This window comes from Cheilinus undulatus, linkage group 5, assembly GCF_018320785.1.
Source record: "Cheilinus undulatus linkage group 5, ASM1832078v1, whole genome shotgun sequence".
Classification (NCBI taxonomy): domain Eukaryota; kingdom Metazoa; phylum Chordata; class Actinopteri; order Labriformes; family Labridae; genus Cheilinus; species Cheilinus undulatus.
This window is the reverse complement of record NC_054869.1, coordinates 32,417,975-32,430,005: the sequence shown is the minus strand read 5'-3', so window position 1 is coordinate 32,430,005 and position 12,031 is coordinate 32,417,975. Positions and strand designations below refer to the sequence as shown.

At 41.4% G+C, this 12,031-nt stretch overlaps 1 protein-coding gene across 1 annotated transcript; it reads left to right on the top strand.

Moving 5' to 3' along the window:
* The first annotated feature begins 4,395 nt into the window (after nucleotides 1-4,395).
* On the top strand, nucleotides 4,396-11,296 carry LOC121510330 (fibroblast growth factor 10-like). Its single transcript, XM_041788329.1, has 3 exons — nucleotides 4,396-4,945; nucleotides 10,556-10,659; nucleotides 11,017-11,296. The coding sequence occupies exons 1-3, from the start codon at nucleotides 4,513-4,515 to the stop codon at nucleotides 11,206-11,208; spliced, it is 729 nt and encodes a 242-aa protein (XP_041644263.1). The 5' UTR covers nucleotides 4,396-4,512; the 3' UTR covers nucleotides 11,209-11,296.
* The last annotated feature ends 735 nt before the right edge of the window (nucleotides 11,297-12,031 follow it).

Sequence of the window (12,031 nt, the reverse complement as noted above, 5' to 3'; positions counted from 1 at the left end):
CAGCCTTTGATACTATTGATCAAGGTATTCTTATTGACCATTTAGCAAACTCAGTTGGCATTCCGAGTACAGCTCTAAAATGGTTCACCTTCTCCCTGTCTGACAGATATTTCAATGTGTACATTCATAATTTTAAGCCCTCTTCAGCTCCCTATCAATGTGGAGTCCCACAAGGGTCACATATTAACTCTGGGTGACTTGCTCCCATCCACCTGTAACACCTCTACCACTGCTAGGCCGATGATACACAACTGTATTTTTCATTTAAACCTAATCACCTTAACATATCAATCTCTGTACTCTATGACTGCTTTTCTTCTGTTTCTAACTGGTTGTCTCAACATTTTCCCAGTCTCAACCTGATTCAAACTGACATTCTTGTAATTGGCCCTGACAATTTCTAAAAGGAGGTCAGCAACTACGTGGGACCCCTGGCCATAAATATCAAGTCCTCTGCTGAGAATCTTGGTGTTGTATTTGACAATCATTTAAACTTTGACTCTCAGATTACTAAATTCCTTCAATCTGGCTTCTTTCAGTTGAGAAAAATTGCAAAAATGTAACCCATACTAATAGCAAAACACACTGACATTTTACTCCACACCCTAATTTTTTCCTTGTTAGATGACTGAAACTCTCTTCTCTGGCAGCACTCAGGCCTCCATATCACGTCTTTAAGCTGTACAAACTGCAACAGCTAGGCTGTTACCACATTCTAGTTGTGATTAACATATCACTCTGGTTCTTGCATCTCTTTGATTGGTTTCCAATTTCTTTTAGGATCAATTTCAAAATTATATCAATCCCTTACAAGGCCCTGCATGGCCAAGCTCCTACATAGATGAGCTGTTATTTCAACAGCTGCCGTCACCAATCATCTTATCAGGGCCTTCCAACAGTCCCTCGTTGAAATTTTAAATCCCAAGGTGATCATGGATTTGCAGTGGCAGCTCCCAAGTTTTGGAACAATCTTCCATATAACATCAGTTCTGCCAAATCTGTAGTTTCTTTTAAAAAACTACCAAATAATCATTATTTATAGAGTAGTGTTTTAGCATTTCTACCGCCCTCCCCATTGTTTGTGTATGCACTTGTGTTTGTGGGTGTATTTTTAAAAAAATAAAGTTTATTATTTTGGAAATTGAACATGTCTTTATGTAATATTTAGATGACTTTAAGTAAAAACTGATTTGCAAATAACTGTATTTTTTCATTCAAATTATAGACCATCTTAACTTTTTTGCATTTTTGGACTACTCCCATAAGAAATTGCACACTTGAAATGGTCATTGTATTAGATACGTAGGGAATTTTCCATACTATTACACCACTGGATATAAACTTTTAGATTCATACAGGGCAGGTCTAAACAGTTTACTTGTTTGAAGGTTATTTTTAGCAGTGTTAAAAAAAGACTTACTGCAGCAACAATAACCAACAAAACTGAGCCCTGCTCCTCCCAGCTCCGTGTCCTCTGCACAGATTCAGGTTATCACAGTGGGAAGGAAGCGTACAAAGGAAGAGCAGATAAGATTGCTTTGTTTGCATCCCTGATAAAGCCATGCCAAGACCAGAGTTAAGACCAGAGCGCTTCTCTGACCGAAGATCGTTGACAGACATTAAAGCAGGCACTAAAAATCCTGGATTTAAGGGGAGGAAAGCTGGTGAACAGGACAGACCCGGACATTAAAGACACAAGGATCAGAAGGGACAGATAAGACTGACAGAACAAGTTGGATTATCTGTGGATTGTTAAAAATGTCACTTTATGGTCCTTGATCATTGTCATCATTCTGAGGCAGGGGTGTCAAACTCAATCACTGAAGGGGCTGAATTTAGGTCAAACCAGAGAGCCTAACAGGGTCAACATTTATCTATACACTGTCACACTCATCTTAACCAGTAATAAACATGGAGAAAAAACTTAGCATTGATAATAAAATATTTTGAGATGTAAAACATTTCAAAATGATAAGTTTAAAGGCTCTGAGCTACAAAGTCAAACTTATTGGTTCAAAAGGTCAAAACACTAAATTAACAGTCAGAATAATGTTTTAAAATGGAAAATATATGAGATAGAAGGTCAAATTCATGGGTTCAAAGGTCAAAATATGAGTTTAAATTTTAAATTATGAGTCTCAAAATTCAAATAAAGGGATCAGAAATTAGAGTTAGGAGTTTAAAAGGTCAAAATATGATGTAAAATTTAAATAATCAATGCAAAAGGCCAAAATATAACTTTAAATTTAAAATTGGGAATCTAAAAGATCAAAATATGAGATAAAAGTCAAAATCATAAGTTTTAAAGGTCAAAATATTTGTTTAAAGTTTAAATTGTGAGTCTAAAATTTTAAAATATGGGATTCATAGTTAGGAGTTAACAAGGTAAAAACATGAAATAAAATTCAAAACCATGAGTTAAAAGGTCAAAATATGACCTTCAACTTAAAATTGTGATTCTAAAAAGGTCAAAATATGAAATTGAAACACTAAATCATAAGTTTAAGTCATAAATGTGGGATGCAAAATTGAAATATGAAGTGAAAACACAAGTTAATTTCTTGTCCCACATTCTCGACTTCTTATTTATTTTACTTCTAATTTTCATAGCTTAACAAGGATATTTTGAATCATCAAGTTCATAAAGTTTACATTTTTATACTGAAGGAAATCTGCAGACCTTAATTGAAAAAAATGATATGATCTTGTGGGCTGGGTTTAACCGTGCTATGGGCTGGATTTGACTCCCTTTCAAGGGTTTTTGCACAAGCAAAATCTGAATTGTTTCTAGTTTTGCTCTTTTTTGGAATTTGGATCGATAAGGAAAAAGAGTAGAATCAAAAGAAGACTTGGTTTATCTATGATTTCCCCCCTCTTATCTCTGTGAGAGCATCCCTCATTTTCTGCACAACCACTCCTTATATTCTATATTATTGTCCGGTCTACTTTGGCATTGTCCATCCTCTTCCACCATTGCCTTGAGGAGCAAATGATGCATGCTCAAAAAAATAGTCTCCCTGGCTGACAGCCACGCAGACACCTGAGTCACAGAGGAAGGCTGAGGGTCTACTGTGTGATACTGGAGAGCTTCATTGCATTACATTGCTGCAGGAGAGATAACACACAGCGATAAAGTACCTTCAGGGAAAGAGAGAGGCCTTTGCAAGATGGGCTGTGATAAGCCTGCATCTAGACTGGAACCAGCAACAGAAACTCAATATGACTTATCTGAGGAGATAGAGATGGGCTCTTGTAGGATTGTCACATCTTAATGAGTAATAAATGGGTCGATTTCAATTTGAGATAGTCACCCCCTTCACACATCACATTGCAGGGTAGCAAAACTTTACATGATTGGAAATGTCAACCAGATTGTGCTTCTTGCACAGTAGAAACAAGATCACTCTTTGATTAACCAATAAAGCAATCATCAGCACAATCTGAAGCCACAAGGACAGATCCAATACGAGCAGACGGCTTCTTCCTGCCCTGCTGCATCCACTCAGATAAACCCTGCTATCTCACCCACACTCATAACGCTCGTACGTAGGCATCCACACAAACTCACGCACACACATGCAGCACAGCTCTTGCTCCCATATGTGAGAGGGGAAGTTGAGTAAAAGAGGGAGGGATCAAATAGCTAACAGAGTTACACAGCTACACAAGACAACACAACAGTCATTCTCTGTGATCAGCCTTCAGGTGAGGACATCACACCAGGAATCCTCATACTGAGGAGCTAACGGACGAGTCTGACTCAGAGAGGAAGACCTCCCCAGACTGTTACCTTGATGCTGTGAGAAGGTGGAGTCATTTGGGGGTTGAGGGAGAGAGGGAGAGAGAGATGAAGGGGAGTAAGACGAGCGGGGCAACACAAGAAGACAGATGGATTATCTGACATGCGCCTGGATTGACCAACGCTCCTTTTAAAGTCCTGCATCCTGGTTTTCCTCCTCAGAGTGAACATGTGGAGTGTTGCAGATGTCAGACAGGTACTGTGTTGTGAACCTTTGTTGTGATTTCACTGGAACTTTACGGATTTATGCAAACTTTCTACTTGGATATTAGCTGTTTTTTCTTCTTTTATGGAATTACATGGTCATGCCGGAGCAGCCAGTCTTAAATCAACCTTTTTACAAGCAATTTAAAAGCAAAAAAAAAAGTGGAAAACAGGCTTGTTAGTGTGATACAAACACGTGGCGATTTTTTTACGTGCTTTATCAGACTGATTTACTTTCCAAAACAGACTGCAGCTTTTCTGATCATCACATTTCCAACAGTGGAAAAAGAACCAGAGGATTATCAGCTTGAAACACTTGTCGAACAGTTTTAACGCAGAAGGATCAGAGATTTTCATACAGGTGCTGAATCATTCAGTCTCTTCAGTGGGACCTTTTCATCGTTCAGACTGTGGAGGGCTCTCCTCCCTGCCCTCCCAGCCTCTCCTCGCCCCCAGCAGCATGTCCCAGGCTTTGAGGCTGCCTCCAGTCCTCCACACAGCACACTACCATGATCAGATGGGCTGCTGGAGGGAGTAAGGCTGCCTCTGCCTCGTCCTGCTCCAGGGCTGGGTTAGGGGCTCGTTCTGGGGTCAGATCTAGACTAAGGTCATCCACACTGCTTTCCTCCCTGTCTCTGCCTCTCCTGGTGGCCCTCGTGCTCCTCTCTTTCTTTCTTCCCGGGGCAGCCAGCCACCTGAACCGCAGAGACAGATTGAGGCACACAAACCTACGAACTCTCAGGGTTCCTCTGAACATTTCTGAGACTGAGGTCAGCGTTAGGCCAAGGGCCACCAGGGGCCCGCTGGGCCGGCATGTGCGCAGCTACAGTCATCTGCAGGGGGATATACGGAGAAGGAAGCTGTTCTCTTTCCAGAAGTTTTTCCTGAGGATCGATAGGAATGGAAAGGTCAACGGAACCAAGAGCAAAGATGACCCCCTCAGTGAGTAACTTATCAAAGAAATTCATGTAAGAGAGAAAAAAGGCAGACTCCAAGATGACTGAAATCATTGCAGCATCTGCAAATGCTACAAGTGATTCAGACCTAAACTTACCTAAGATAAAAGCTGATTTTGCAAACCAAAAGCACCTGTTGATTCTCTTTAGTCAGGGAAATTTATGGCACTAAGATACCCTCTTAAGTATTAAGTAGTGCTGTCAAGATTAATTGCATAAATTGTGATTAATTAAAGTCCATAATTAGTGCATTTTTTTATATATATATAATTGCTATGCTTATTATCTCTTTCAAACACACTTTGGTTAAGCCACTACAACGTTTTCCTGCAGCCACAGTGATGTAAAACAAGTACATCACTGCTCTTTAAAGTCTCATTTCACTTTAAAAAAAACTCTCACATAGCTCAGAGGACAAGTCAGAAGTCATCTGTTATCAAAAATCTACCCATTTACTGTCCCCTTTTTTCCTTTCCAGTCCATGACAAGTTCCTTTTTCCATGGTAAAGTTCATGTCAGAATCTTTGCTCTACCATAAAAAAAAATCTGTTTCAAACAGGAAGTCAATTACCCTTAGTTTAAGGAAGAAAAATCCAGAAATGCAAAATAGTCACATTTTAAAATGCAATGAAATTAGTGCAAATTAATGGTGGCCCTAGTATTTAGTTGTTGCTTTCTTTGCAAAGCAAGGTGTTTTCTCTTAAGCCTTGTCTTCACCAGTTAAAGAATCTTTCAACAAATATCTTAAGTAAATAAAGAAGACATACATATTGGCAAATGCAACTAAAAATCACAATATGTTGCTAGCTTCAAGAGACTGTCAGCCCGCCCACTAGTTTCTAGTTTGGGGCAAAGCAATCCTCGATCAGAGTCGTCTTTTTTTGTTTTAAACCAGACATCCTAGCCATATCTCTGCTGTCCAAACACTCAGCACAATGATGGTAGCTCTAAGATGGCTTAAAAAGGAGCAGGGCCAGATAACCCGGCCATTATCAGGCAGTCTTCACAGCCCAGGGTAAACAGACCTGATAACAAGCACAGAAGAACAGGCCTTGTGTTGTTGTGGTGGGGGGGGTTAGAGGATATGGATGTCACCCTCATTGATGCTTTTAGCCTCTTGCAGCTCTATTTTTTTCCTGTGTCTGGGTCTCTTTCACTCTCCCACTCAGATTGCCCGCCTGCCAGCCGGCATGGAGCAAATTACACACTCTTGGTCACAGATCAGACATTTGTTTAAAGCAGTTTGACGTGCCCGCTCGCATGAACATATCTTCAAAGTGATTACACGTTGTATGTTTCGGCATATTGGTTGGTAAAAAAAAAAAAAAAAAAGCATTCTCATCAGCCTCCTAGCATACCCACCAGGCTACGTGTGTGTGCCTATCAGCCAGCGGGCATTCACATGCTTCAGTGGGTGTGTGATCATATAGCAGACGACAAAGACACATGTGCTCGCTTATTACTGACACACATATTCTCTTTTCTGCCCTTTTTCTCCCCGTCTTCCAGCCCTGTGTGTATGGAAGCTTTTAATGTTCCTCTTGGGAGAGCTAAACCACACATTCAATCAAAGAGACTTAAGGGGAAATGGCACGCGGAGGCAGAATGTCAGAGTAGATGTTTGTTTTGACAAGGTCATGACAGAGCCAACTTTATTTACTGACCGTATTACACTGTGATGCCTTTACTGCCGCCTTCACTAGCGGTTTCTTTTAAGTAGTAAAACTTGAGTGGCGTAAGGAAGTCTTGCTCGATTTATCATAACAGTGGTGTGGACTTCAACTTTATGTGTGTTTTGGGGGGATTTAACCTCCTGTCGTCTTGTTTTTATTCTGCATAACTCTTCATTTTTGAAATGCGTGTTTCCTTTTTCAAAAGAGTCCGTTAGAGCGAGGTGAATGGGAGCTCTCTCCAGAGATACAAGTTCATGAATGACACGGCTGAACATCATTGTGGCCACATCAAAGCCGTGCGTCTTCAGTATCAATGGTGGTGCCATCAAAAAGCTGTGTCCTGAGGGGGTCTGGGGACACTGTGTGTGGATTATGTGCGCTGGTATCAGGTTCTCACGGTAAAGGATACTACACAACAGCAGCTTCAGTCTTTGCTCCAGCCCCTGGGGCTAGACATGATCCCAGGGCTGACGTCCTTTGTAGACCCTCCATGATCCCTTGAAGTGACAAATATCAAGTTTTTCTCAATGAGAGGAGGGAAGCTTGCTTTTTCCTGAGCATCAAGATGACAGAAATATTCAAAGTCAACCTTAGATGATTTTTTATCATTTGTACATTTATCTTATTGGGTGTGGAGGTGTTGGTTTTAGGTGCTGCCTGTGGCCCTGCGAGGACCCAGCTCACTGTCTGTTAAAGAGCCAGTATCCAGCCTCCCACAGATTTATGGGGATGCCAGCGCAAAACTGTCCCACATGGCTTTCCAACCCGCTGGGAGCCTGTGCTGAGGTTACAGAGAAGCACAGAAAAGGAGGGAGATTGTGTTAAAGTCAGCTATACCAGCTATCTGCGTGAGTTAAAAACATCTAGGATTCGCAAATCAGGTATCATGGGTTTACTGACTGCTTTCAGCTCTGTACAGCCAATGAATTATTGCTAAATTAGACTAATGCAAAAGTTGGCGGTAAAAGAGTGAAGTTAATTATCCTTGGCTGTGTTGGTATGAGAGAGTGAGCCTGTCAGGATTGTGTGTAGAAGTGTGTGTATATGTGTCAACCCACCACTTGTGTGTCTGCTGTAGGGGCCAGGCCATGTGTGCATGAACACGGCTCTAGAAAAGTGTGTATAAATGTGAACGTGTGCACATCCATCTCCTTTAATCAAAGCAGCAGCTCTCTGCATGGGAGAAACACACACGGTGCTCTTATTGCGGTTTAAGGAGAGAGATGTATAGCTTTTCCTCCAAGGTAGGGTAGACGATGGATCTCCCAGCTTTGTAAATACACTCAGTGTGGTCCTTATCAAGTGTTTTTACTCTATATCCTGATTTATGCATCACTTTGAACCATTTTTCTGCACCAATCAAGACTTATCTGTCCAAATGTTATTTTAGAACAGGCTGTGAACAGTCATTTAAAAATAGGAGTGAGAAAAAAAAAGCTGCAAAGTCTGTAGATTCTGGCATCCCACTGTGGAAAAACCACCTTTTTAATTCCGCTTGGCATTACAGCGCCTTCATTCCACAACCGACGCACCATTTACTGTTGTAACTCCAACCAGAGCGTAGCAAATAAGCCACACAGTTGGAAAAAGCAACCAGCATGCAAAAGGCAGACTGCTGTATCACCATGTAAACAGCTGAGCCTGGCTGGCTGACTTCTTTTTGAATAATGTGGTAAATTTAGCCCATACGCAGCGTTGTTGTAACATTTTTGGATAAATGTTGTAATCCAGGGGGATGTAAATGAGGAGTGGTTCTTTGCAGCTCTAAGCTCATTACAAACAGAAACTGAATGGAGATTTTGCAATTTTACAGCCTACAAGTGCTCATCCACCTGCTGCAATATTAACCATGCATGCATATATGAGTGCATGAGCTTTTGTGTGCATGTGCCTGTGTGCGTATATACAACCTGTCTCGCCCCTGCCTCCGGTGGCTGACTTTGATCAGTGATCATTACAGCCTTACTAATCCTCACTCCACCCCCAGTCTCACTGTCATGGCTCCTCTGTCCTCCTCTGTTCTCCTTCCTTTTATCCCTCCCATGTTTACAGAGCAGCCCAAGCCTGCCATAGATTGTCTTACATCCTCACTCCGTACCCGACACCCGATCCCATACAGAAAACCAGCTCCTCTCAGATCTTCAATGGCCGTTGTGTCACAGTCCCCACCACACCACTGCCTTCACCGCTTCAGACCTTACTGCCCCGAGGTGCCACTGTTTGAACTAGAAACTGATACAGTCAAGACCTCACGGACGAGGAGAGATGCTGCTGTGTTCTTTAAGAGAATGATTGTTCTTTAGGGAGGGGGGCACACACCTGCATCCTCCACTGTCCACTCCTGTACCAGGCTGGCAGCTTTTTGAAGCCCCCCCAGCCCCCCTTCAGCCACCGGAGAGTGGGTCTGCCACACAAACAGTCATCAGACAGAGGAGGGGCTGCCCAATCTGATCAAAGGATGTCGTCGACTCTCTGGAGTTCACACCCCCCACGCCGTAGTGTGTCTGAATGCTTGTGTGCGTACACATATGTGTGCTTATCGGGGTAAAATAACGACAGCTCACAGGAAGTGGGGAGAGGAAGTCAGGGAGGGAGGCATGAAATCAAACATGCCATGGGAACAGGGGAGGTTCGCTCACGTACAAACACTCGCACATAAGAGGAGACAAGTGGGTTCTGTGGTCAAAGGACACATTAGGAAGTTATATCTCTCTGACCTTTGATACCAAGACCACACAAATAACCACAGCTGTCTGCAGAAAAAGCTTGCCCTTGTTAACTGGGGTATAAATTAGCCTCTTTAATAGCCTATGAGAAACCTGAATTACTTGTATAGGGACTTGGAAAGCTAAATACCAAACAGAACATAAACAACCTGAGAATCTCTGCGGTATCCACCCATTAATTTTCAGAGTAGATGGCCTGCACAGCTGGAATCTGTTACACAGGTGTGGGTTGTAAAGTTACTTTATAATATCACTGAAATGATGAATGTGCTCAAAGAGACGCTGTATCCTAACTGAGAGTTCCCACACTGTGTGTGTCCTAGGTGTCCTGACATGAGCATGCTACATGTGGAGGTTCATTAGTTACCATACTCTTAATGATGTCTGCACAAAGTTAAGGATTTATCTCCTGATCTGTGACTGCTGAAAGGGTAAATTCTTCTTTACTCTTACGTACAGGAAATATGAATCAGGAAACACTGAATCACCTTAAAGCCCCTGTAGGGAGATTTTAACTGGCTGTGATACAGAGTAAAATTGATACTAATGACTTTTTATGAGCTACAAAGCTGAACATGACCATCAGCAACAAGACTGATAATTGCTACACCGTTATTCTTAATGCCTTTGACTGCTGCCAGGGGGTAGGTGTCACATGACATGATTACAGCATGTAGAGACAGCATCTTCCATTTCAAATGTACAAAAATAAGGATATATTTGATTGTTAAATCAAAGCAGGATCTTTAAACTGCTGTGTTTTTTCAGTTCTCTAATTATGCCATTAAAGCTGCTGTGGGGAGTTTTTAGTTGGTTATAAAACAGCCTAAAATTCACACTGATGTCTCTTTATGACCTTCAAATACAAATAAGACCATTAGAGACAATGCTGATTATTTCTATTTCATTATTTTTTAATGCCTTTGACTGCTGTTAGGGGGTAGGTGTCAGACGAGGTGATCAGTTGGTTGTAACAGCCAATATAAGCCCTTTTTTTGTCTTTACAGCAAACCAGGGTTTTGAAGCATTTATTTTTTTTAGAAACATGTACAGGACAAAGTAAACAAATTAGAGTTCTGCAGGGGTCACCAAAATTGACCCCACAGGAGCTTTAACTAATAAAGTAGTCTTAAAGTAATACATGAATTCTGTATGGTAACACATGTTGATATAACTGTCTTTTTGTATGAATTGTAGGTATTCTTGAAATCACATCGGTGGATGTGGGAGTGGTGGCCATCAAAGGGCTGAACAGTAATTACTATCTGGCAATCAGCAGGAAGGGAGAGCTGTATGGAGCGGTGAGTATCCGGGTCAGAGGCCAATCTGAATGCTCCTGAGCAGAGATGGCGTTAGATTATTCTTTTCCTATCAAAGCCCCGTCCTTATCTTTACTTCCCTAAATGATAGCTCAATTTAAATCACAAGTAGAACATTGCACACATGCATGAGAAAGAATGGTGCAATTATCAAAGTGCATACTAGTTTCTGCACAAGCACACAAAGCCAAACATGCAATGCAGATTAAGGAGAAGTGCATAAACAAAGACGCAGAGCTCAACCACAATGGATTTGCAAAAGAAAATGATGTGTGTTTTGCCTTAACCTCTCATGTCGGGGTTACAACACTGAAACATGATACCTGCTGTTTTTCCCAGAGAGACTTTGGTGTGGACTGCACCCTGAAAGAGCGCATTGAGGAAAACGGCTACAACACGTACGCGTCAGCTGAGTGGAGGAACAAGAAGCGGCAGATGTTTGTGGGTCTGAATGTCCATGGGAAGCCGCTGCGAGGCAAGAGAACCCGCAGGAGGAACACGGCCACCCACTTTCTTCCAATTTTGGTGTAAACTGGAGAATTAAAGGTGGAGAAGAAGGAGAAAATGCAGCACTGGACTGAGAGGTTTTAAACCCTTAAACTATTTGTAAAATAAAGACATTCACTGAGAAATCTCTCATTTGGAAACAAGGCACTAACACTGTTACACAAAAAAATGGTCTCTGTCACTGACTTTTTACTGAGATCATGTTCTTTATTTGATGGGAGAGGATGATTTCTGTGTTTTTAGTGGCACGGGATGCAATATTTATCCTTTTTCTGTGCCAAACAGTTTGAAACTGGAGCATGTGTGTAATGTGGACAACAACTGATACTGTCCTAGCTATGAACTGTGGTAGATGCAGAAATATCTATTATTTATAATCAATAATCTCCTGTGAGATTATCCACATCATAAAGAAGAAATATGGATATGAGGAGGGAAATGTCTGTTAACATGGAAATAATAGAGGGTACATCACATTTAAAACAAATGCTTGATACTTAACCACTGTGTTTTGGATGTATTGTAATGATTTATTTATTTTGTGAAGTATTTAACTGGAGGGGAACCCTTACAAAGCAAGCATTCCTTTGCATTCTCTACTTTTTATAGGAACTCTATTATGTGAAAATAAAATACCACTTTTCTCCTCTGCAATGCATTCACACTACTCTTTGAAAAACTTGCAACACCTGAGGGGAAGTGAAGAAAACGCAACATTTTCTCACAAGTAATATGAGAATCCCTTGAGAGCGCTGAGGTCATGGTAAGTCTTTTCTTATCAGGGACAAAAGGCAGCTATTAATGCCTCGCCAGATATTCCATGTGGCAACCATTGCTCTAACAATCA